Source organism: Pistacia vera, unplaced genomic scaffold, assembly GCF_008641045.1.
Source record: "Pistacia vera cultivar Batoury unplaced genomic scaffold, PisVer_v2 Contig492, whole genome shotgun sequence".
Classification (NCBI taxonomy): domain Eukaryota; kingdom Viridiplantae; phylum Streptophyta; class Magnoliopsida; order Sapindales; family Anacardiaceae; genus Pistacia; species Pistacia vera.
This window is the reverse complement of record NW_022196326.1, coordinates 200,114-227,697: the sequence shown is the minus strand read 5'-3', so window position 1 is coordinate 227,697 and position 27,584 is coordinate 200,114. Positions and strand designations below refer to the sequence as shown.

General features: G+C 34.8%; 1 protein-coding gene across 2 annotated transcripts; it reads left to right on the top strand.

The window, feature by feature from the left end:
• Positions 1-13,798: 13,798 nt before the first annotated feature.
• On the top strand, positions 13,799-27,584 carry LOC116105106 (CLP protease regulatory subunit CLPX1, mitochondrial-like). Of its 2 annotated transcripts, none has more exons than XM_031391527.1 (15): positions 13,799-14,501; positions 23,111-23,172; positions 23,371-23,465; positions 23,600-23,679; positions 23,951-24,001; positions 24,501-24,572; positions 24,659-24,736; positions 24,983-25,045; positions 25,299-25,369; positions 25,471-25,570; positions 25,735-25,839; positions 26,066-26,128; positions 26,260-26,382; positions 26,514-26,672; positions 27,155-27,584. In XM_031391527.1, the coding sequence occupies exons 1-15, from the start codon at positions 13,980-13,982 to the stop codon at positions 27,212-27,214; spliced, it is 1,704 nt and encodes a 567-aa protein (XP_031247387.1). In that variant the 5' UTR covers positions 13,799-13,979; the 3' UTR covers positions 27,215-27,584. The 2 variants fall into 2 exon arrangements, with proteins under 2 accessions (XP_031247387.1, XP_031247388.1); XM_031391528.1 differs by lacking the exon at positions 23,111-23,172 and adding an exon at positions 15,393-15,453 and having other exon boundaries at positions 14,366-14,501.

Below are 27,584 nucleotides of genomic sequence, written 5' to 3'. Positions count from 1 at the left end.
TTGTTTTCTAATTAACTACAACTAAGGAGAGATAGCAAAATAGTTCTAACGGTGAATACTCAAAGTATGAATTGACATACATTTGCATCGATGATCAGTTGTAAAATTTTGATGGTGGATTTTGACTTAGACCAAGGTTTGTTACTTTGATTGATTAATCCGAATTGTTTTTCCTAAAATTGTTTCCATTTTACTCACCCCGTTGTTTTTCCATGTTTTTGTAGGAAATAGGTGAGCAGTGGTCGGAAGGACGTCGACAAGCGGAGAGGATTGGCATTACTATCCACTGTTGCTAAGTTTTTGTACTTGTTATTTTGATATATGTAAAGAATTATATTTTGTAAGTAAAGAAAAAAAAAAATTTGGGCCCAACTATTTTCATATGTTAATTATGTATGTTTTCATTGTATATGTTATAAAGTATACTAGTAGAAAGAAGTCATTACAAAGAATTTGCTGCGTCAGGAATTATTAAATCTTAGGAAGAACATTCAACTAAATTAAATACAACCGCTTGTGTTTGTGTTGTTCATTTTCATCGATTTCTCTAGCCCTTAAGGCTACTACTAGATTAAACCTTTAGCGCTTGTCTAGTTTTTAGTAGTAAGATTAATTAGATCGCTTGTTTTCTAATTAACTACAACTAAGGAGAGATAGCAAAATAGTTCTAACGGTGAATACTCAAAGTATGAATTGACATACATTTGCACGATGATCAGTTTAAGATTTCGATGGTGGATGTTGACTTAGACCAGGTTTGTTATTTTGATTGATTAATCCGAATTGTTTTTCCTAATTGTTTCCGTTTTACTCACCCCGTTGTTTTCCATGTTTTTGTAGGAAATAGGTGAGCAACGATCGGAAGGACGTCAACAAGCGGAGAGGATTGGCATTATCATCCACTGTTGCTAGTTTTTGTACTTGTTATTTTGATATATGTAAAGATTATATTTTGTAAGTAAAGAAAAAACAAAATTTGGGCCCAACTATTTTCATATGTTAATTATGTATGTTTCATTGTATATGTTATAGTATACTAGTAGAAAGAAGTCATTCAAAGAATTGCTGCTCAGGATATTAAATCTTAGGAAGAACATCAACTAAATTAAATACAACCGTTGTGTTTGTGTGTTTCATTTTCATCGTTTCTCTAGCCCTTAAGGCTACTACTAGATTAAACCTTTAGCGTTTGTCTAGGGTTTTTTAGTAGTAAGATTAATTAGATCGCTTGTTTTCTAATTAACTACAACTTAGGAGAGATAGCAAATGGTTCTAACGGTGTACATACAAGTATGAATTGACATATATTTGCATCGATGATCAGTTGTAAATTTCTGATGGTGGATGTTGACTAAGACCAAGGTTTGTTATTTTGATTGATTATCCAAATTGTTTTTCCTAAAATTGTTTCCGTTTTACTCACCCGTTGTTTTTCCATGTTTTTGTAGGAAATAGTGAGCAGCGTTCGGAAGGACGTCGACAAGCGGAGAGATTGGCATTACTATCCATGTTGCTAAGTTTTTGTACTTGTTATTTTGATATATGTAAAGAATATATTTTGTAAGTAAAGAAAAAAAAAATTGGGGCCCAACTATTTTCATATGTTAATTAGGTATGTTTTCATTATATGTTATAAAGTATACTAGTAGAAGAAGTCATTACAAAGAATTTGCTGCGTCAGGAATTATTAAATCTTAGGAAGAACATTCAACTAAATTAAATACAACTGCTTGTATTTGTGTGTTTCATTTTCATCGATTTCTCTAGCCTTAAGGCTACTACTAGATTAAACCTTTAGCGCTTGTCTAGGGTTGTTTAGTTGTAAGATTAATTAGATCGCTTGTTTTCTAATTAGCTACAACTAGGAGAGATAGCAAAGTTCTAACGGTGAATACTCAAGCATGATTGACATATATTTGCATCGATGATCAGTTGTAAGTTTCGATGATGGATGTTGACTTAGACCTAAGGTTTGTTATTTTGATTGATGAATCCGAATTTTTTTTCCTAAATTGTTTCCGTTTTACTCAAACCCCCACCCCCCCAGCCTTGTTCACTAACAAAAGCTCGGCTAGACACTCTCTGTGGGAATGATCCTTACTCACACTACTACATGTGTTTTAGGTTTTAATCTTGGTTGCCTACGACAACACACAGATTTTGGCGCCATTGCCAGGAAGGGATTCTAGTTGATTTTTTTTTGTTTTGTTTTTGTGAGTCTTATTTTGTTCTTGTTGTTTTTTTTTTTTTTTTTTTTTTTTTTTTTTGATTTTCAGAAAAAATAAAAATCTGAACAATAATACTGTTCCGAAAGAACAGTAGTACTATTTCGAATGAACAGTGGTACTATTCATAAGAGAAATTTTGGTTGAATTAGAGTGCTGCGAGTACCCGTTTCGAAGAAAACAAAATTCTGAGCAAGACTAGAGTTCCTAGCCCACCCTCTTGAGGCCAAAAATCAACGTTTTATAGGGTTTTTGGCTAGTTTTGTGTTTTTGGTCATAAAAAAAAGAAAATTTTATTTTTTTATTTTTATTTTCTTGTCAATTTTCATTATTTGTCATTTATTCTATTTCTTAATGAGATTTTTTTATTTTAGACCAGGTCCTCTCATCTTGGTGATTTAATATTTGACCCAGAAATAGAGAGCACTTTGCGCAGGTTAAGGAGGAAGCTCGGAGAAATTCTGAGGAAAGCAATTTTGTCTCTTGATTCCCAATTTGCTAGCAACTCTGATTTAGAAGAGGAGGACGTCATGGCTGGAAATCGAACTTTGAAAGAGCTTGCTGCCCCTGATTTGAATCAAGCCCCTTTATGCATAACGTTCCCTACTTTAGATGCTACTACTACTTTTGAATTAAAATCTGGACTAATACATCTCTTGCCCACTTTTCATGGACTTGCAGGTGAAGATCCTCACAAGCATTTAAAGGAGCTTCATGTGGTTTGCATGAGTATGAAACCTATACGGGTGACTGAAGAGCAAATTAAATTAAGAGCCTTCCCGTTTTCTTCGAAGGATTCGGCTAAGGATTGGCTCTATTATCTACCCTCCGAGAGTATTACCATATGGAACGAGATGAAGAGGTTGTTTTTGGAGAAATATTTCCCAGCTTCGAGGGCAGCCAACATTCGAAAATAAATTTGTGGTATAAGGCAGCACAATGGAGAGTCCCTACACGAATATAACGTTTTAAGAAATTATGTGCAAGCTGCCCCGATCATCAAATTAGTGAGCAGCTACTTATCCAGTATTTCTATGAGGGCCTTCTATACACTGATAGGAGCATGATTGATGCTGCAAGTGGAGGAGCTTTAGTGGATAAAACTCCTAAGGCCGCGAGAAACTTGATTGCAAATATGGCAGCCAATTCTCAACAATTTGGCACTAGGCTTGACCTTCCATCTAAGCGTGATAATGAGGTAAATATTTCCTCCCTTGAACAAAAAATTGCGAGTCTAACTTCTCTTGTTCATCAAATGGCTGTCGGTAATATGCAAATGGTGAAGGCTTACGGGATTTGTTCAGTAGTAGGGCATCCAACTAATATATGCCCAACTCTTCAAGATGAGCCTATTGAGCAAGTGAATGCAGCAGGTAACTTTCCTGGACAACCGCAAAGGAAGTATGATCCCTATTCGAGCACATACAACTCAGGATGGAGGGATCACCCCAATCTTAGCTATGGGAATCCACAAGTGAATCAACCCGTGACTGAAAACTGCCCAAGTTACCAGCAATATAAGCAGCAATACCCCTCTAGACAACAACCGGACCAAACTTCTAATTCTGGTATGTCTTTAGAAGATATTGTTAAGTCTCTTGCCACTAATACTTTACAATTTCAACAGGAGACGGGGGCCAGTGTTCAAAGTTTGGAGAATCAGATGGGATAGATTGCAACCGCAATAAGTAAGTTGGAGGCGCAAAGTTCAGGGAAATTACCCTCTCAAACGGTGGTAAATCCAAGAGAAAATGCAAGTGCGATCGTTTTGAGAAGTGGTGAAGAGGTTGAGATCCTCTTAGGCAAGATGACCAAGTCTCCTTTCACAGGACAAGGTGAAAGGGCTATTGAGTTGTTAGGCATCATCTATAGTGATGTATGTGGTACACTAACAGTTGAAGCCAGAGGTGCATATTCATACTTCATCACATTTACTGATGATTTCAGTAGATATGGTTATGTCTACCTTATGAGACATAAATCTGAAGCCTTTGATAAATTCAAGGAATTCAGGAATGAAGTATAGAATATGTTGGGCAAAAGTATTAAAGCTCTTCAGTGGGATTGAAAAGGTGAATAATTAAGCTCAGGGTTTTCAGAGTACCTGAAGGAATGTGGGATAGTATCACAACTCACCCCTCCTTATACACTGTAACACCCACATGGAGGTATGTAATTTAATTTATGTTTTTATAGCCCTTAGTTTATTTTGGCTAAAGTTATTTTGAGAGAATGTGAAGAAAATGCCTTAAACTTGTATTAAGGGTAAAATGGTCTTTTCACTCAAAATTAGTTGAAATTGTGGGGAGTGAAAAGAGATAGAATTTCATGGAGAATGCAATAAAAATGAGGGCATTATGGTAATTGACTAAGGGACAAAGATGGAATTTCCAAGCAGTGTAAGGGCAAAATGGAAAAGTATGTTTGTAAAATAAGATATTAAGGGTTTAGTCTTACAAACCCCCTTATTTCTCTTCTTCCAACACCACTTTCCTTCTCCGTTTTCTATCAACTTTTCACTAAATTTTCCAAGGATTTTTGAGGGCTTTTGAGTGGATTTTGACAAGGTTTTGGTTCTAGGCAACAAGAGGTAAGAATTCTTGCTCTATATATAAGATTTACTTGTGTAGAAGTTGAATTCTTATTAAGTTTATGCTTAGGGTTAAGGGGAAATTTGAGTCCAACAAGAGTAGAGAGCTTTAGTGGAGACTACTCAAGTATAAGGTAAGTAAATCCACCTCAAAATCCAACTCAAGTTAAAGTTTAAGAAATAAATTGAGTAGAGATTTCTTTAAGCATGTATATGTTATGATTGTTGGGAAATTGAGATGAGATTGGTGATTATTTATGTTTGTTGTTGGACATATTTGAGTATGAGAAGTGTTTTTGATTGTATGATGATAGATTGAAGTTTGGTAGAAATTGGAAGAGTTTAAGAAAGTTTTGGGAGTGTTTTGCCGTGGTAGGGATTGTGATGATACAAGAGAGTTTTACTCTCATTTTGGATGGTTTAAGAAACAAATAGAATTATAGTTAAAGTAGAGTTTGTATATGCACATTTATTATTTGATGGAATGCCTAAGAGAAGCATGAGTATGAGTAGAAACCTTAATTTTATGCAACATTGCATATTTCCATTTCATGAGTGCATTTAAGTAAGAATTCTAAGCATGAGCCATCCATATGCATATATTTGTATATATGTAGTACTTAAGAAAGAATAAAGAATTTTAAGAATAAAACACTCTAAGAATAAAGAGAAAGAAGGAAAAAGCACTAAAGAATTAAAGAAAGAAAAAGTGTTAAAGAAGAGAAAAGAATAGGTTGTTGTGACGGGGAATCGTGAGTGCTAACAAGAAATTCCCACATACACACCACCTTAATTAAGTGGCATAAGAAGAAGAAGAATTGTACGACCCGTAAGAGTTTATGTGGATGAGGGCTGTACCAAGAAGAACTCCTACATGCACGCCACCTTAATTGAGTGGCCTAAGAAGAAAGAAAGAATTTGTATGGTCCACAAGAGTGCATGTAGATGAGGACTGTACTCACTCACAAGGCCAAGGTATCGAATCCATGCATCAACCGAGTCCGATCAGCAAAGAATAAGAACAGAAAGAATAAGAAAGAATAAGAATAAGAATAAGAAAAAAAGGAATAACAAAGAACAAGAACAAGAAAGAAAAGAGAAGCTTGAGCAAGCAAGACAAGAAAGAAGAAAGAAAAATGCATTTTTATGCATTATTGCATATGCATATCATTCATGTATATTACCATGAATTCCATCATGGTTAGAAAGAATAGAAAGAATAGAAAAAACAGAAAGAAAGAACAAAGAGAAGGAAAGAACAGCGAGAATTAGGAAGAAAGAAAGAACAGTAAGAATTAGAAACAGAGAAAGAATTAGGAACAAAAGGAAGAAGAAGAGAAATAAGTAAGGAAAGAACCAAAGAAGGAGAAGAGATAAGGGATTTACTTACTGAGCACTTTTGTGCTCACCCCGTTGTTTTTTTCCATGTTTTGCAGGAAATAAGTGAGCAGCGGTAGACAAGCGGAGAGAATTGGCATTACTGTCCACTGTTGCTAAAGTTTTTGTACTTATTAATTTGGTATATGTAAAGAATTATATTTTATAAGTAAAGAAAATTTGGGCCCAACTATTTTTCATATGCTAAGTATGTATGTTTTTATTGTATATGTTCTAAAGTATACTAGTAGAAAGAAGTCATTATAGTCATTAGAGTAGATGCCCTAGAGCCAATCAATTATTATAGAATTGACTCTTTGTAATAATGTTCATTAATCAATAATAAAAGGCATTTTATTCTATATCGCGTAAATCATTATTATTACAATATGCATTGATATATGTCCTTAGAATGGTAGAACTGTGATGAGTGTATCAAGTGTTTCAAATCATGATAGTGAGAACCCTATGAGCACATATAGTGGCCATTCTAGAAACGTCTGTAGCCCCAGTATTATTTTGAAGTAAGGGCACAGATAATATGGTAAGGCTATCATAGTGTTGAACGACCCTGTCGAAAGGCAATGACTGATCTCACTTGTCGAGGTTGTTTGGTGACAACCTGGTGCAACACATGGGTGCTTGCTGTAGGCGAATACACTACAGCAAGTTCACTAGACTGACCCACCAGAGGATTCCATATGGATGGTAACCCCAATGTCTATGGAACAAATCCTCTAACGAATGGTGGTGCATGTGATCCTTAGACTTGAGATCACCAGAGCGCCTTGTGCATTGATTGGTGCAGTTTGACACTAGCCTAACCCAGTTCTATTTAGAGCTGTTAATATGGTGGTGATTGGTTGCATCAAGGAGTGTATCAAGACTATGGTGGATAGACAGAGGATTCATCACTCCCGGGTACGAGAGAAGTTATCTCACGGCGCAATCCAGTATATGGCAATGACACTAAAACTGTGGCCACAGTGGGATTGAGTTGTTGCTCTATCTAGATAATAATACAGGTCATTGGTCTAGAAACTGAATACATAATATCGAGAGTAACCAAAGGTTGACACTATTTCTATGCCTTTGTCTCATCGAGATAACGCATGATGAAAGGATCGAATTGTATGGTAACCATATCGTTGACAGGTAGCTACTTTGCTAAATCCGAATCTATCGGGTGGCCATGATACCTTGCTAGGGGCCAATCTTGGTCTGTGTATTAGTGAGACAATTAATTGGTGTTAATCGCGATACTATATACTATCGGTATGATGAGGAGCCTATGGGTCACACACATAGAAGATAATTTAAGACTCAGGAAGCAAGAAGGACATTTTCATCTTTTTAGGCGAAAGGGTATTTTGGTAATTTTACAGTGCAATTAAATTTGCTGAGGTCGTAGCCTTTATTTAATTTGTTAGGAAAATTAAATAAGTGAAATTACATTTAAATATGTGTTAGCATATATTTAAATAAATTATCATTATTGTTAAATGTTAATATATATAGTAAATATATATTAATTGATTTTAATTGAAGATAATGATGAATTAAAATAAATATCTAATTGGGAGTGTTTGGAAACATGGGGTGTTTGGGTTGGAGCCCAAGCCTATTCCATATGGGAATAGAGCAATTAAAAACATCACTATAAAAGAAAAAAAGGTTTCTTTATAAAGAGGGTTTAATTTTCATTATTTCATTCTTTGTAAAAGGAAAAGCTACAGCCCCTTTTCCTATCTCCCACGCCAGACTTGGTTTTGCCTAAAATCAAACAATCATCATTTCTTCTTGATTCTTAAGGCTAAGAAGGATCTAGCAAATCTCTTCTTAGTTTCTTGTGATTGTCTTCGTGTGGACTACGTCGGTTCGATCCTACACTTGGGTCGATAGCAAAAACGTTTAAAGACAAATTTGGAGGAGCCTCCAAACGTGCGTATATTTTCTAAACTCATGATTAATTTTTTTACAGATTTCTACTTTAATATAAACTATAAAATTATACCTTTGATCTTGGATCTTTGGAATGATCCTTGTATTATGATTTTTGTTTTTCGCTGCGTATATGGATCGTTTCCTAACAGTGGTGTCAGACACTTCATATGCACATGCAACTACCATGTTGGCTACACTTCCACATCCCTATAAATCCACCAAAATTTGAGCAAAAACTCACTAATCATAGCTTCAAACCTAGCCATTTTCAACAATTTTCAACACTTAAAAAATTTCAACACTAATTCTTCCATAACTTCACCAAATCATTACATAACCATACATTACTTCTCATGGCTGGAAATTACACATCATTCAACATAAAAAACAGCCAACAATTCTCACATGCAATCACATAAAAACATGAAAGAATCATACTACACAAGTCTTGCTCAAATCAAGGCTAAAATTAGGTTTACTTACCTTGAATGTGTGATATCACCTCCTTTTGCTAAAATTCTCTTCCTCTTGGACCTAGATCATATAAAAACCATAAGAATTGAAAACTTTAAAGGTTAAATCACACACCTTGTGCGAGAATCTTACCTTTGGATGCCTTAGGATTGAAAATCTATAAAAATCCAAGCAAAATCCTATGAGTTCCCTTTGAAATATAATGAAGAAAATTGAGAGAAAATGGGGGTGAAGGGTGGCGTGAATAAGAGTTAGAATGGCTAGGGTTTAGGTTATTGCAACCTTATAACTAAATAAATATATATATTCCAATTTTGCCCTTGCTGATATGTTTACAAGTCCTAAAACACTTGTAAACATGAATGAACAAGGAATTACAAGTCCTAATATTTCTGCAGATTCTTATTATGATAAACTTGTAAAATTATACCCTTGATCTTGGCTCATGTAAATGATCCTGTTATATTATTTATTTTGTTTCCGCTGCATATACGAGACCGTTTACTAACAATTCCATAATTCCAAAAATGGTTCAGAACAGTTCGCCGCGGCGATATTTTCTCGGGAATTCGTTGTCGCGGCGAAGTCTGCGATTTCCAGTTTTTATCAAAACACACAGTTTTATTTTAGAAACGTTTTGAGGTTTTTGGACCGACTATATAAGAAAAACTTAGCCATTTTTAGGGAGGTTCGACATTTTGGGAAAGAAGAAGGGAAGATTTAAGATTGAACTTTGTGGATTCATCAATTGGGGAAGATCTTTGTTCTCTTTTCTTTATTTCAATATGTTGAATACATTGTTTACTGTTTTTACTTCTATTTGTGTTAATTTCAGTATGAACTAACTCACCTTGGGTTAGGGTTTTGATGTAATTGGGATTTCTTTGTTTAATCAATGAATTAGTGTTGTTTCTACATTCTATTGCATCGATTGTGTGATTATTCTTGTTTACATTGAAATTATCTATTGAACATGATGAGATTGGGAAATGAATCATGTATGAGCTTCTTAGGGTAATCACCATTGTTGTATTGAACACCAGAGATAGGTTTGAGAATCAATGAAATCAAATTAGGATTCCATTAGCTTAATGAGCTTGAATCTATTAATTTTCAATTTGTTGGATGTGGAAGCTTAATAGGGAAAAGTAGGAAAACATAGCTTGAGAAGGTATGTTTTACGCATTAGGGAGTTAGATTTATAATTCGTGCATGTGAGTGTAGAAGTAGCATAATTTGTAGATTAATTCATAGAATCTTAGTGAAGTCAAAACCCTAACCGTTTGCTTTAATTGATATTTTCTCTGAATTAGTTTTATTGTCATTTATTAGCCTTTTAAGTACATAATAAATTTTGTTTTCACTGTAGCTTAAATTCATCCCGCAAATCCAAACATTTTCGGTATCTCCAACTTGATAAACAACTAGGAAAATCAGCGCTTAACAAACAATCCTCGTGGGAACGATACTTTACTTTTCACTTTATTACTTCTTACGACTAGTGCACTTGCTATACATTACATGTTGCAGTTACAACGCATTAGCAGACTCGGTCGACCTTGCTAGAGCTCGCTCCTGGTCCTTAGTGAATTCCTCCATCTGATTTTTGGGGTCAAACTCAGCTTGCTTGTCCTCCACTTGATCGTCTCCCCCAACTACCTCAACCTCGATCTCCTCCCAAAGCTCAATGTCACTATCAGGGTCCCAATGCGCGATGCTCTCAGCCTTGTATCCTTTATAAGCTTGGCACAAGCCTTGATCATGGCGTCTTTAGCAATAGTGATCCATTTCCAACCAATTCAACAACACAACATCCCATAAATCCAAGTTAAAATTTGGCCCTGTACAAAACAAGAACAATCTCACACTTGCAATTTCAGACCAAGATAAGTAGAATCCACTAACTTGAATTGATTCACCACCAGATCCCCTTGCCAAGACTTGGATAAAGAAGGCAAAAACAAAGAACACAAAAGTTCTCTCTCAAATGGATAAACCAATTTTCATATTTTTCATAAGCTAATTGTTACAATGAAATAGTTGCCCTTATATAAACAAATACAAGGATAAACAAGTAATCGACAAATACAATAAAATGAAAATAAACTTAACTAATATTACAAGCCATTCATTCAAAAAGCAAGGCCATGCCTATTTAATGCAAAGAGACATGATTCCCTAATTCTAGGATCTATGTCTTTAACCACCCTATTAGTTGAAATAAGCTTATTTCATTAGATCAAAACTTGATCAATGATCCTAATTAAGTCTACTATTAAGGGTGTAAGAATTTGGGTGTTGAGAATCATGAAAATGGATCAATGTGGATCTTCCCCTTTGGAATTAGACTTGGGCCGGATTGGACCTTTTCAACACTTGGACTTCTTTCTTGGTGGACTTGAGCTTCCCTTCTTAGAGTTGGACTTGGAATGCTTTGGGAAAAAATGCTTGGGCTTTCTCCCTCCTTGGAACTTGCTTGGGCCGAATTCCCTCCATTGCTTTCTACATTCCATAATCCAAGTGTTTTAGGACTTGGAGTGAAATTCTTCAATTTAACCGAATTAGCAAGTGTTTTAGGACTTGAAATTCCTTGTCCACTCATGTTTACAAGTGTTTTAGGACTTGTAAATGTATCAAATAGATTTGCACCACTCCCTGAGTGTGACAAACTCTTCCTCCTTCTTAGCTAGTTCTCTCTTCGCCTCAAACAACGCCCTTTTCGCATTGGCCAACGCCTTCTTTAATTCGATCGATTCCAACTCAGTCTACCGTTGCTTAGCAGAGCTCTCCTTCGCATTCTTCAGGGTCTAGGCCTCCCGATTTTTCAAATTGGCGTTGGACTTAGTAAACTCCTAGATTCATGTATCTTGAGCGACTACGACCTTCTTCAAATAGAGGCTCCCGCTGGTAGAAGTATGGATAGAATTAGAAGAAATTGAGAGAGATATTTGAAGTGTGTTTTCTTTGCAGGATGTGTGATGATTTAAAGGAGTTGAACTCCAATTTTGGATGGTTAAGAAAGAAGTAGAATTAAGGTTAGAATAGAGTTTATGTATGCACACATATTATTTGATGAAATGCCTAAAAGAAACATGAGTAGAAGTAGAGAACCTTACTTTATGCAACATAGCATAGTTGCATTTCATGAATGTATATAAGAAAGATTCTAGGCATGAGCCATCCATATGCATATGTTTATTTGAGTAATCACCAAAGAAAGAAATATGAGAAATGAGAAAGAAACACTCTAAGAATAGAGATAAAGAAAAGAACTAATTCTCTTAGAATAAAGAGAAAGAAAGAGTTAGCACTAGAGAATAAAATGAATAATCAATACTTTAACCCATAAAAATCCGAACTACAATCAAAACCCTAACCCATAATGGTTAGTTCATGGCTAAATCAACAACATAAATGAAAGAAACTAAAATATTAAAGTTCAACATAATGAAAATAAAAGAAAAGATAAGAAATCTCCCCAAATGATGAATCCCCTCGTTCGAAATCAAATCTTAACCCTTGTTCAACCTCAAAATTCCTCAAAATGAAAACTAAGCAAGTGTAAAAAACTGCTCTAACCCTATTCGAAGACTCCTACAAAAAGGCTAAGTGTTTTCATTTATACCTCGCCTTAAATTCCTCAGAAAAACACGCAGAAGTTAAACTGTGCTTTTTACAAAACTGGAAATTACAAACGTCGCTGCGGCGAAGAAAGAAGCAGACTTAGTGCGTGACTGGCGCACTTCGTCGCGGCGAAGAACAGCCTTCGCCGCGGCGAAGCTTCCTGACAATTTCTGAATTTACAGAATTGCCCATTTGCTTGCATCTTCACTTAATTCTTCGATCTTCGGTGCTCTCCCTTGGGAACAAGCTTCATAGTGCTTCACCCTGCTTTAGAACTCTCCCAACGTCTAAGATCCACTTACTTTCGAGTCCAGAATTTTCAATTCTGTCTTTATTAGCTCAAAATGTCCATTTTAACCTGAAACATGAAATGTAAGGAATTAAGCAACAATTTAGGTCAAAATGAACTAGAAAGTACCTGAAATCCGACTCAAAAGTCTAATAAAAATGGTATAATCCACGGATTATCAATTGACACAAACTAATATGACTTATAAACAATTAACAAAAGACCTGACATATTGTTGATACCAATTAACATATTGCGATAATACACAACTAAACATATGCCCTTTTTATAATTCCTTATTTAGACCTTTCAAATACTAACACAATTAAATACGAAGAAATGTTTGCAATGTCAATACAATGCACCTATATAATTATTAATAAACATGTATGCTTTTACTACCAATACAATGCACCTATGTAATCCAATCTTTATGTCTATTTATTTAGACTTTGGAATACTAATGCAACAATTTATATTGTCTACATCATCACCAATAAAATTCAACCACATGGTAATCACAAATCCAAGGTGTCCTTATGGTTAGACCTTTAAAATTTTAATGCAATGCACCTATATAATTAGTATTTTTATTAATTATTAATACAACAATGCGATGCACCTATGTAACCCAATCTTTATGTCTATTTATTTAGACATCATCACCAATAAAATTCAACCACATGACAATCACAAATATAAGATGTCATTATGGTTAGACCTTTAGAATGTCAATGCAATACACCTATATAATTAGAATTGTTCCCATTTTTTTAATTAATTAATAATTATAGATGGAGTAATAAATATCAATCCAATGTGTCAAGATAGATCAATTTGATTGGCTTGTCAATCCAAGGTGTCAAAATAGAGCAATTTTAAAGCTTCTAAAATGTGTTACATGACGAACAATCCGCATGAGTATTCATAGTGAACAACCTACATTGGTATTCATGGTGAACAACTAGCATGGGTATTTATGAATCTTAGAGCTAAAAATATCTCATTAAACCACATATACAACGTGACAAGAAAGAGTAATTCTAGAGCTCCAAAATAAAATAATTTTAGAGCTTAAAAAGAAAGAAAAAAGTGTCATACATATAACTCAAATAGGTATGTTTTTACCTTTAGATTTGAAATGCCAATTCAGTTATTAATATCTCTTTATAATATCATCAATAAAATTCAACCATATAATAATCACAGATCCTGCCTAAATAAAATAATTCTATAAATTATAACATGTGCTATGACCAACAACTCGCATGGATATTCACTTACAGTCGAAACTTGGGAGGCATATAGTTAAATTTCCTCGTTTTCAGTGTGCAGTGATTTCCCTTCCTCTTCTAACCTTCACTCTCTCACTCGCTCTCCAATTCCGGCAACAACAAAGAACACCGAACCCAAAACGCAGAACCGAAAAGCAAAAAACAACGACGAAAACGAAACCATGTTTTCATTAATTCTAAAACGCACAAACCAAACCCTAAAACATCTAGCAACCAAACACCTCCTTATCCCAACAAACCCTCCTACCACCTCCACCACTCCCAAAACCCTCCCTCTCCCGTCCAGCCACCGCATCCGGCCGCCCTGCCGCCACTTCCACGGTGGCTCAGAAGACTACGACTACGTACAAGCCGACGTGAACTGTCCCCGATGCAGCAGCGAGTTCCCGGTGTTGTTTTCTAACCGTCCGTTGTCGTTAACGAACCGGGAGTCCGGCGTTTATCAGGCCGTTAACTTCTGTCCGAGGTGTAAGACGGCGTTCTATTTCCGGCCGTTTAAGATGGAGCCGTTGGAGGGGAGTTTTATTGAGTTGGGGAAAGTTAAGGTTAAGGTGAAAGAGGAGGATGTGAGTGAAATTGGGGAGAAAGAGCGTGGAGGTGATGGAGATTTTGACTTGCCGACGCCGAAGGAGATTTGTAAAGGTCTTGATGTGTTTGTGATCGGGCAGGAGCGAGCTAAAAAGGTTTGGGGTTGTTTCTGAAATTTTTTACAGTATAAGGACTTGCCGAACATTTTTTAAACCTGTAGAGTCCACATTGTGGTTAAAGGTGTTTGTTTTAGTATCGAGCCTTACATTTCGAGTATATATTTTGGTTAAAGGTGTTTGCTTTGGTATCAAGCCTTACATTTTGAGTTCATATTTTGGTTAAAAGTGTTTGCTTTAGTATCGAGCCTTACATTTCGAGTACATAATTTGGTTAAAGGTGTTTGCTTTAGTGTCGAGCCTTACATTTAGAGTACATATTTTGGTTAAAAGAAGCAATGGTGACCAAAATATTGGTTTGGTAAAGGTATCAGGTCCGTGGCAAGCCCCTACTTTTGTATGATACCTTGTGTTTATGTGAAATTGAGCTGTAATATGGTATGTGTTAATAAATTCATTATTTGTTATGATTTGTATTTTGTACTAGTTTGATATTGATCTTGGTAACACTTTTGGGATACGTAATTCGATATTGTCGCTTCGCCTTTCTTGTAATACTAATTGTTCTACAGAACATTAGGGTTCAAGTTATAGTAATTTCCTTGTTTCATCAGTTCACTTCATTATTTAACTAGTATCACATTCGAAGTTATGTCATGATTTCTCATTGTTGTCACAAATTTAACATTGGAAGTTACAAGTTTTATGCATAATGATAGAAATTTTATTTATCGAGTAGAAGTATGATTTTTGAAGTTGCTATTCTTATATATGAAGTCACAAATGACATTCACATTGACAAGCCTCAACTTTCTTGCTTGACATTACTACTTTAAGTGGCGATGATAGAGTTATTACTGCTTAGCTTTGTCAATTTTCTTTATCATAGATACTTTCCATGCTTTCGTTAACTTGGTTGTTCTGTGATAGGTGCTTTCCGTGGCAGTTTACAACATTACAAAAGGATATATCATGCCACCGTGCAAAAAGAGTTAGTTCTTAATGGACTTCTTGTCAACCCATATTAGGGTCCTTAATCTTCTAGTTCTTATTAAGTGGCTCCTGTCATTGGCTTTTAGTATTTCTATGCTAGGCGTTCACATTCTAATAATGTTGTCTTTTACTGGTTAAAAGTTCAGTTGCTGTCTGTTGATGCTGCTCTATTGAACTTGCTTATATGAATTCCGGTCGTGTAGAATTGGGTCAATGCAATTTTGGAAGTGATGATAATGTTGAATTGGAGAAAGGCATGTACTTTTATGGGTCCTACTGGATCAGGTGTTGTTATGTCTTCTGTATATTGGTTGTTGGATATTGCACAAATTTATTACCTTTTTATATTATCACATGTACATTACTTAAGAGGACTGATGTCTTCATGTTTGTATTTACCTTGACATAAGGATAGGGAAGACATACTTGCTAAACACTAGCACGTATTGTGAATGTGCCATTTACAATCACTGATGCAACAGCTCTACACAGGCAAGTTCATTTCATCTTTTTGATGTATACCTACCCTACTGAGTTAGGTATAACATTTAGAACTAGGGTTCATTTTCTAAATCATATGTATTCTGAACTTCTGTGCATGTGATCTTCTCTCTCTAGCGGCTTGGTGTGTGCATGTGCAAACATATGAATATTTTCTGTTATTGTTTCTCTGTAATGATACATACATATAAATATAGTTGGTTAGCTAATTGTTTCAATAAGTTGAACTGTTTTCTTTTTCTTTCTCCAGGCTGGTTAGTTGGAGAAGACGTGGAATCAGTATTGTACAAGTTAATAGTGGTATGTTTCACACTATTCAAGTCAGTCTACTCTTTAGCTTTAAAAAAAATGAAAGTTATTTAAGGCTTGGGGTGATATTTTATTGATCATCAGTGGTTGGTTCATGTGTTCTTTTATGTGGGTATAAGGACTGTAAATTTCTTAATTTCAGATCCAGTGATACCTAAATTTAAACAATTAAAGCTGAGATAACCACTCGTTTTTATTCATTATCAAAAGAAAATGAATAATGTAAAGGTTTGGGACCCCTGAGAATCTTTATTTTTTTCATTGCCACCTCCTGTCATTCTTGCCATTTTTAGTTATTCACGATTTGAGTTTCCTTTTTACACTAAGTTTGTTAGGGCCGTAGTCCATGGACGTTTTTATCTTCCATTTATTTCCTGTGAACATTTGATCCAATTTAATTGATTCCCTACTGATTCCCGCCACGTATTCTTGTATAGCATCAATGTAACATCTCTCTTGGATCTTGATTGGCATTTAGGCTGCTGATTCGATGTGGAGGCAGCTCAGCAAGGAATTGTCTACATTGATGAAGTCGACATAACAAGGTGTTGTTTTTTTGTGAATATGATTTTTCTGCTCTTAGTTACTTAGATTCCTGATTTGTTATCATGCTATCAAATATTTGTGCAGACTGAGAGTTCAAATGCTGGCAGAGAGTATCTGAGAGGGAGTTCAACAGGCATTACTGAAAATGCTAGAAGGAACTGGTGATGAACCGTTCTATTAGTCATGCTGGTTTATAGTGTTGTTCCTTGTGTACTTCTTTTGCCATGGATTTAATTTGGCTAATGCAGTGTGACATACATGATATTGTGATAGCTGATTTGAAATTTTTGTACTTTCTAAGAATTTTTAGTTCTCGGAATTTTAGTGTTTAGGCCTTTTTCTCTTTTGTGATTTTGGTTATATATTTCTTGTTATATAAGACTAAATGTTTCTAATTCTCAGGTAGTGAATGTTCCCATACCAAAAAAGGAGTTCGAAAGCATCCATGCAGTGATAACATACTGGTATATTGGGCCTAAAGTTGATTGTTTGTTAATAGACATTTTAGTTCCATGTGATTGATTTCTGTGATCATACTTGAATGGCAATCATACATGTTTGCCTATTAAAGCTGCATGCATTTGTATTGTTACTATAAACTATGATATAAGCAGATGAAGCAAGTTTTCCCCTTTTTTTCTTTAGTTTCTCAAATGACTACCGGTATACATGTTACTTGTGCATCTTATAACTTTCTTGTGATGAATACAGATTGATACAAAAACATCCTTTTCATATGTGGAGGGGCTTTGTAGACTTGGGAAGACCATTTCGGAGAGGTAATGTCGTTACTCAAGCATTGTTAACGTAAACTCTTTTACCAAAGTTGCTTCACTAAGGAGAGTGTGAAGAGTTCTCAATGACTTATCTTCCCAGACGGCAAGATTCTTCTATTGGTTTGGAGCACCAGTTCGTGCAAGCATGAGAACCACTGGTTGACTGATGCTCTTGTGACATCATCTTGTTGGAATCTGTGAGAATCGAAACCTAAATGGCTAAATGTTGCTGGTTATATTCCATTGTTATATATTTAGTTAGGACCGTCCTGATATAATTATATCAAGACGGTCCTTACTAGGGAACTACTGTATATATATATTCATTTCTGGAGTTGAGATTTGCTTCTCCGTTTTTCAGGTAGAAAGTGGTGATCTTATAGCATATGGCCTCATTCCTGAATTTATTGGACGGTTTCCAATCGTAGTGAGTTTATCAGCTTTAATGAGGACCAACTTGTTCGGGTGTGTCCATCTTCTGATATCTTGCTTATGTGATTTCCATTTTTCTTTTTCATTGTCAGTAGATCTTTGTGGTAGGGCCTTGACATGCTCACCAGAGCACAATGGGCAAGGTTTTTTAATGAAGTGAAAGATTTGCCTTTTTTTCCCTCAAGACTTATGGTTTTCTTCTATCCTTTAACTATAAGAAAATTCATAAAATATGAAACATTATTTTGTGAGCAGGTTCTCATGGAGCCAAAAAATGCTCTTGGTAAACAGTACAAGAAGAGTTCGGCATGAATTGTGAGAGTTCAATCCATCTTGTTGATGGCTTGGCAATGCTCCAAATGCCTCCATTAGTTCTTGCTGCTGTGGCAACAGTCCATACGCTAGCTTATAATCATTAATATTAATCCTACTGATTTTAATGTCAGGTTAAACTGCACTTTATTGAAAACGCACTGAGATGATTGCAAAGAAAGCAATGGCAAAAATACTGGTGCTCGAGGTCTAAGAGCCATATTAGAAAACATTCTTACAGAAGCAATGTTTGAGGTATATATGAGTATAGGTCCTAGCATCTTTCAAATATGTTACATATTGGATATTGAAAAGAATTCTGTCCAATTTTCCTTGTATATCTTAATCCAATTGAAGGTTTTCTTTTCCCCTTGCACTTCTTGAGCAGATTCCAGACACCAAGACAGGAACTCTAATGTAGTTGCAGTTTTGGTTGATGAAGAGGCCGTTGGTCAGTCGATGCAGCAGGGAGTGGTGCTAAAATTCTTCATGGAGATGGTGAATCTGAGCAAATTCTTCATGAATTGAAATCAACGGATTTTATGGTAGTTTTCTCATTGCTCCCATCCTATGTCGTCAAAAACCTTCTTCCCCACTTAAAATGTCATTTTTTTCCAGCCTCAACACTGCCTAGAATTACAAAATTAAGATGATGTTATTGAAGTAGTCAATATGAGGAGAGTAATTTACATTTTTTATTACTTATCGAGAAGATTATCAAGCTAGAACTCTTGCTATAAAAAACTAGTGCTGTCAAGAACAAATAGGTTTCGCATTCCAAAAGCAGAAGTGCTTTGATTGAACCAAAGAAAAGCATATGATCCCCAACACAGTCGACCTCATTTTCATCCTCATCGGTCCCTCTAGAGAATTTTTTGGCTTACATAAACTATCTTGAAATCAGATAGGTTCAACTGTTTTAAGAATTTCACATCTCATTTTTCTATGCGACGATATCATCCATGACAAAAAGTTGTGCTTCGATAAATTATTTATAACAAAATTAACCTTGGCTTGCAGGGGAAAGGCAAGGTTGGACAGGGTGGATTGGAGGTTCAATCAAGATCCTTGAGCTTGTAACTGAGTCAATGTGTGATCTTGTAAAAATTATGTGTACAAAAATGTAAATTATTAGGGGTGAGCAAGGGTAGCGGGCAGAATCTGAACCTGCGGGTAGAATCGGAATCGAAACCGGAACCTTTTCGAAAGCGGCACTGTGCAGATAGGTTTCGGTTCCATTTTATTGGAACCGATACTGTGCGGTTCCGGTTTCAGTTCTTATGTGTGGAGGAATCAGAACCAGAACCAGAACATGAAAAAAGAACATGAAACGAGTATCCGGTTTGGAACCTATTTAGGAACCTGTTTTGGAACCTGGGCTCCAATGAAATATTTGTGAATAATGGGGGTTTTCATTATTTTACATATAAAAAATTTCAAATTTTAGAATAACCTAATTAAATAAATATACAATGATCTTTATTACATATAAATTATACCATATTAAAAACTTTAATAAATTATAATATATTAATATTAAAGTTTTGATTAATTAAGTGTATAATTGGAAGTAGGATCAATTTAAAGTGTTTTAATGTTATTAAAAGAATCATTTTTTAATAAAATAGTATATTTGATTGAATAATAATATATTTGATTATTTACTTCAATTATCAAGTTCTAAATATATTTATAATAAATTAGTAATTAATTAATTATATATAATAAATTGATAAATATTAATAAATTTAATTACAAGTTAAAAATCATACTTAATCAATTATAACATTACATTACAGTTAAATGATTATTTAATTAATTATAATTTTATAACATTGCTTAATTGATTTATAGTATAATTAATTATAACATTACATTAATTGATTATTACTTAATTAATTGACTTATAATATTTAGTATATTACTTAATTAAATAATTAAAAATTTAATTAATTATAGCATTACGTTATAGATTTATAGTATAATTATCTAATTAATTATAACATTTTATTACAAACATTAATACAATACTTAATTAAATGATTAAAAATTTAATTAATGATAATATTACATTAAAGATTTATAGTATGATTATTTAATTCACTATAACTTTATATTATAGTATGATCACATAATTAATTACATCATTATATAATTAAATGATTACTTAATTGATTATGACATTATATTATAAACATTAGTAATTTAATACATAAACATTAGCACAATACTTTATTAAATGATTAGATATTTAATTAATTATAATCCTAGTTAGTAAATACGGGTACGGCAAAAAAATGGTACGAGAATTTTACTGGTATAATACGGCAAACGGTGAAAAAAATGTTTATAAAAATTCGGCCATAAAATTCGGATACGGGAAAAATACGGTACGGAAATATACGGGTTTAATACGGTGCATTGTCAATAATACATTTTGAAAAATACGGCAATATCAATCTTAGTTTTAACGCTTTTATGGATTACCTGGTTAAAATCAATATAATATTTCAAATGCAAAGTATTCAATTAACCAATAACACAAATACACAATATATAACTGATATTCAAATTAAGTCTTCAGACTCAAACACAATATTTAGCCCAGATTCAACTATAGTGTCAAACCAAACACATAAATCATAACAAAACCAAAATTAAAAAAAGTTCTTAAACTGGTTTGGATGTAATATGTATAAGGAAATATTAGATAATTTCTTTTTATAATTTACTTTTTTACAATTTTACGAAATTTATAAAATTAAAAAGTGATATGAAAATATATATCTGATCATCTCAAAACTTGATTAAATTCATAAAATCTTGATATAATTATCTTTAATAATCATTAAGATTACACGTCATCAACTTAGATCCAAACATTGAACTTCATTAAATAGCCAAAGCCAATCGGTAAACACAAAAACGACACTGTTAATCCGAAATCAGAAACAAAAGCACCACTATAAAATATAAATTCCTGGCGAAGTAATTCTCTCTCCTCTCCCCTCCTTCGTGGCACACTCATCACAACTTCAACCATCTTCTCTCGGAGGATTCAGATCTGGTCCTTGTACAGCCTTCGTCCACCGTTCAATTTTTATTTTTCTGTTGACTTCTTCCCAGGCGGCAAGATTCTTCTATTGGCTTTGGAGCACCAGTTCGTGCAAGCATGAGACCACTGGATTGACTGATGCTCTTGTGACATCATCATGTTGGAATCTGTGAGAATCGAAACCTAAATGGCTAATGTTGCGGTTAATTCCATTGTTATATATTTAGTTAGGACCATCCTGATATAATTATATCAAGCGGTCCTTATAGGGAACACTGTATATATATATCATTTCTGGAGTTGAGATTTGCTTCTCCGTTTTTCAGGTAGAAGTGGTGATCTTATAGCATATGGCCTCATTCCTGAATTTATTGGACGGTTTCCAATCGTAGTGAGTTTTCAGCTTTAAATGAGGACCAACTTGTTCGGGTGTTTCCATCTTCTGATATCTTGCTTATGTGGATTTCCATTTTTCTTTTTCATGTCATGTAGATCTTTTGGTAGGGCCTTAACATGCTCACCAGAGCACAATGGGCAAGGTTTTTTATGAAGTGAAAGATCTGCCTTTTTCACTCAAGATTTATTTTTTCTTCTATCCTTAAGTAATAAGAAAATTCATAAAATATGAAAATTATTTTTGTGAGCAGGTTCTCATGGAGCCAAAAAATGCTCTTGGTAAACAGTAACAGAAGATGTTCGGCATGAATAATGTGAGAGTTGATCCATCTTGTGATGGCTTGGCAATGCCCAAATGCCTCCATTAGTTCTTGCTGCTGTGGCAACAGTCCATACGTTAGCTTATAATCATTAATATTAATCCTACTGATTTTAATTTCAGGTTAAACTGCACTTTATTGAAAACGCACTGAGATTGATTGCAAAGAAAGCAAGTGCAAAAAATACTGGTGCTCGAGGTCTAAGAGCCATATTAGAAACATTCTTACGAAGCAATGTTTGAGGTATATTGGATTAGGTCCTAGCATCTTTCAAATATGTTTACATATTGGATATTGAAAAGAATTCTGTCCAATTTTTTCCTTGTATATCTTAATCCTAATTGAAGGTTTTCTTTTCCCTTGCACTTCTTGAGCAGATTCCAGACACCAAGACAGGAACTTCTAATGTAGTTGCAGTTTTGGTTGATGGAAGGCCGTTGGGTCAGTCGATGCAGCAGGGAGTGTGCTAAAATTCTTCATCGAGATGGTGAATCTGAGCAAATTCTTCATGAATTGAAATCAAAGGATTTTATGGTATGTTTTCTCACTGCTCCCATCCTATGTCGTCCAAAACCTTCTTCCCCACTAAAATGTCATTTTTTTCCAGCCTCAACACTGCCTAGAATACAAAATTAAGATGATGTTTATTGAGTAGTCAATATGAGGAGAGTAATTTACATTTTTTATTATTATCGAGAAATTATCAAGCTAGAACTCATGCTATAAAAACTAGTGCTGTCAAGAACAAATAGGTTTCCGCATTCCAAAAGCAGAATGCTTTGATTGAACCAAAGAAAAGCATATGATCCCCAAACACAGACGACCTCATTGCTCATCCTCATCGATTCCCTCTACTCACAAATGACATTCACATTGACAAGCTCAACTTTCTTGCTTGACATTACTACTTTAAGTGGCGATGATAGAGTTATTACGGCTTAGCTTTGTCAATTTTCTTTATCATAGATACTTTCCATGCTTTCGTTAACTTGGTTGTTCTTGTGATAGGTGCTTTCCGTGGCAGTTTACAACCATTACAAAAGGATATATCATGCCACTGTGCAAAAAGAGTTAGTTCTTAATGGACTTCTTGTCAACCCATAATTAGGGTCCTTAATCTTCTAGTTCTTATTAAGTGGCTCCTGTCATTGGCTTTTAGTATTTCTATGCTAGGCTTTCACATTCTAATAATGTTGTCTTTTACTGGTTAAAAGTTCAGTTGCTGTCTGTTGATGCTGCTCTATTGAACTTGCTTATATGAATTCCAGGTCAGGTGTAGAATTGGGTCAATGCAATTTTGGAAGTGATGATAATGTTGAGTTGGAGAAGAGCAATGTACTTTTGATGGGTCCTACTGGATCAGGTGTTGTTATGTCTTCTTGTATATTTGGTTGTTGGATATTGCACAAATTTATTACCTTTTTATATTATCACATGTACATTACTTAAGAGGACTGATGTCTTCATGTTTGTATTTTACCTTGACAATAAGGATAGGGAAGACATTACTTGCTAAAACACTAGCACGTATTGTGAATGTGCCATTTACAATCACTGATGCAACAGCTCTAACACAGGCAAGTTCATTTCTATCTTTTTTGATGTATTACCTACCCTACTGAGTTAGGTAAGTAACATTTAGAACTAGGGTTCATTTTCTAAATCATATGTATTCTGAACTTCTGTGCATGTGATCTCTCTCTCTCTCTAGCGGCTTGGTGTGTGCATGTGCAAACATATGAATATTTTCTGTTATTGTTTCTCTGTAATGATACATACATATATATATATAGTTGGTTAGCTAAATTGTTTCAATAAGTTGAACTGTTTTTCTTTTTCTTTCTCCAGGCTGGGTATGTTGGAGAAGACGTGGAATCAGTATTGTACAAGTTAATAGTGGTATGTTTCACACTATTCAAGTCAGTCTACTCTTTAGCTTTAAAGAAAAATGAAAGTTATGTAAAGGCTTGGGGTGATATTTTATTGATCATCAGTGGTTGGTTCATGTGTTCTTTGTATGTGGGTATAAGGACTGTAAATTTCTTAATTTTCAGATCCAGTGATAACCTAAATTTAAACAATTAAAGACTGAGATAACCACTCGTTTTTATTCATTATCAAAAGAAAATGAATAATGTAAAGGTTTGGGACGCCCTGAGAATCTTTATTTTTTTCATTGCCACCTCCTGTCATTTCTTGCCATTTTTAGTTATTCACGATTTGAGTTTCCTTTTTTACACTAAGTTTGTTAGGGCCGTAGTCCATGGACATTTTTAATCTTCTCATTTATTTCCTGTGAAACATTTAATCCAATTTAATTGATTCCTTACTGATTCCCGCCACGTATTCTTGTATAGCATCAATGTAACATCTCTCTTGGATCTTGATTGGCATTTAGGCTGCTGATTTCGATGTGGAGGCAGCTCAGCAAGGAATTGTCTACATTGATGAAGTCGACAAGATAACAAAGGTGTTGTTTTATTTGTGAATATGATTTTTCTGCTCTTAGTTACTTAGATTCCTGATTTGTTATCATGCTATCAAATATTTGTGCAGACTGAGAGTTCAAATGCTGGCAGAGATGTATCTGGAGAGGGAGTTCAACAGGCATTACTGAAAATGCTAGAAGGAACTGTGAGTGAAACCGTTCTATTAGTCATGCTGGTTTATAGTGTTGTTCCTTGTGTACTTCTTTTGCCATGGATTTAATTTGGCTAATGCAGTGTGACATACATGATATTGTGATAGCTGATTTTGAAATTTTTGTACTTTCTAAGAATTTTAGTTCTCAGGGAATTTTAGTGTTTAGGCCTTTTTCTCTTTTGTGATTTTGGTTATATGATTTCTTGTTATATAAGACTAAATGTTTCTAATTCTCAGGTAGTGAATGTTCCCATACCAGAAAAAGGAGTTCGAAAGCATCCATGCAGTGATAACATACTGGTATATTGGGCCTAAAGTTGATTGTTGTGTTAATAGACATTTTAGTTCCATGTGATTGATTATCTGTGAGTCATACTTGAATGGCAATCATACATGTTAATGCCTATTAAAGCTGCATGCATTTGTATTGTTACTATAAACTATGATATAAGCAGATGAAGCAAGTTTTTCCCCTTTTTTTCTTTAGTTTCTCAAATGACTACCGGTATACATGTTACTTGTGCATCTTATAACTTTCTTGTGATGAATACAGATTGATACAAAAAACATCCTTTTCATATGTGGAGGGGCTTTTGTAGACTTGGAGAAGACCATTTCGGAGAGGTAATGTCGTTACTCAAGCATTTGTTAACGTAAACTCTTTTACCAAAAGTTGCTTCACATAAGGAGAGTGTGAAGAGTTCTCAAGTACTTTATCTTCCCAGACGGCAAGATTCTTCTATTGGCTTTGGAGCACCAGTTCGTGCAAGCATGAGAACCACTGGATTGACTGATGCTCTTGTGACATCATCATTGTTGGAATCTGTGAGAATCGAAACCTAAATGGCTAAATGTTGCTGGTTATATTCCATTGTTATATATTTAGTTAGGACCGTCCTGATATAATTATATCAAGACGGTCCTTACTAGGGAACTACTGTATATATATATTCATTTCTGGAGTTGAGATTTGCTTCTCCGTTTTTCAGGTAGAAAGTGGTGATCTTATAGCATATGGCCTCATTCCTGAATTTATTGGACGGTTTCCAATCGTAGTGAGTTTATCAGCTTTAAATGAGGACCAACTTGTTCGGGTGTGTTCCATCTTCTGATATCTTGCTTATGTGGATTTCCATTTTTCTTTTTCATTGTCATGTAGATCTTTTGGTAGGGCCTTAACATGCTCACCAGAGCACAATGGGCAAGGTTTTTTAATGAAGTGAAAGATTTGCCTTTTTTTCCCTCGAGATTTATGGTTTTCTTCTATCCTTTTAACTATAAGAAAGTTCATAAAATATGAAACATTATTTTTGTGAGCAGGTTCTCATGGAGCCAAAAAATGCTCTTGGTAAACAGTACAAGAAGATGTTCGGCATGAATAATGTGAGAGTTCGATCCATCTTGTTGATGGCTTGGCAATGCTCCAAATGCCTCCATTAGTTCTTGCTGCTGTGGCAACAGTCCATACGTTAGCTTATAATCATTAATATTAATCCTACTGATTTTAATTTCAGGTTAAACTGCACTTTATTGAAAACGCACTGAGATTGATTGCAAAGAAAGCAATGGCAAAAAATACTGGTGCTCGAGGTCTAAGAGCCATATTAGAAAACATTCTTACAGAAGCAATGTTTGAGGTATATATGGATTATGGGTCCTAGCATCTTTCAAATATGTTTACATAATTGGATACTGAAAAGAATTCTGTCCCATTTTTTATCTTAATCCTAATTGAAGTTTTTCTTTTCCCCTTGCACTTCTTGAGCAGATTCCAGACACCAAGACAGGAACTTCTAATGTAGTTGCAGTTTTGGTTGATGAAGAGGCCGTTGGGTCAGTCGATGCAGCAGGGAGTGGTGCTAAAATTCTTCATGGAGATGGTGAATCTGAGCAAATTCTTCATGAATTGAAATCAAAGGATTTTATGGTATGTTTTCTCACTGCTCCCATCCTATGTCGTCCAAAACCTTCTTCCCCACTTAAAATGTCATTTTTTTTCCAGCCTCAACACTGCCTAGAATTACAAAATTAAGATGATGTTTATTGAAGTAGTCAATATGAGGAGAGAAATTTACATTTTTTATTACTTATCGAGAAGATTATCAAGCTAGAACTCATGCTATAAAAAACTAGTGCTGTCAAGAACAAATAGGTTTCCGCATTCCAAAAGCAGAAGTGCTTTGATTGAACCAAAGAAAAGCATATGATCCCCAAACACAGACGACCTCATTGCTCATCCTCATCGAGTCCCTCTACAGAATTTTTTGGCTTACATAAACTATCTTGAAATCAGATAGGTTCAACTGTTTTAAGAATTTCACATCTCATTTTTCTATGCGACGATATCATCCATGACAAAAAGTTGTGCTTCGATAAATTATTTATAACAAAATTAACCTTGGCTTGCAGGGGAAAGGCAAGGTTGGACAGGGTGGATTGGAGGTTCAATCAGGATCCTTGAGCTTGTAACTGAGTCGATGTGTGATCTTGTAAAAATTATGTGTACAAAAATGTAAATTATTAGGGGTGAGCATGGGCAGCGGGCAGAACCGGAACCTACAGGTAGAATCGGAATCGAAACCGGAACCTTCCTGGAAGCGGCATTGTGCAGGTAGGTTTCGGTTCCATTTTATTGGAACCGACACTGTGCGGTTCCAGTTTCGGTTCTTATGTGTGGAGGAACCGGAACCAAAACCAGAACATGAAAAAAGAACATGAAACGAGTACCCGGTTTGGAACCTGCTTGGAACCTGTAGCGATATCTGATTTGGAACCTGTTTTGGAACTTATTTAGGAACCTGTTTTAGAACCTGGGCTCCAATGAAATATTTGTGAATAA

Bases quoted from the DNA above. Each gene is read 5' to 3' on its own strand.
- LOC116105106 (XM_031391527.1), top strand. From the start codon at position 13,980: ATGTTTTCATTAATTCTAAAACGCACAAACCAAACCCTAAAACATCTA. The intron at 24,737-24,982 runs GTGAGTGAAACC...TCTAATTCTCAG, and splicing joins TGAAAATGCTAGAAGGAACT to GTAGTGAATGTTCCCATACC. The intron at 26,673-27,154 runs GTATGTTTTCTC...CTTGGCTTGCAG, and splicing joins TGAAATCAAAGGATTTTATG to GGGAAAGGCAAGGTTGGACA.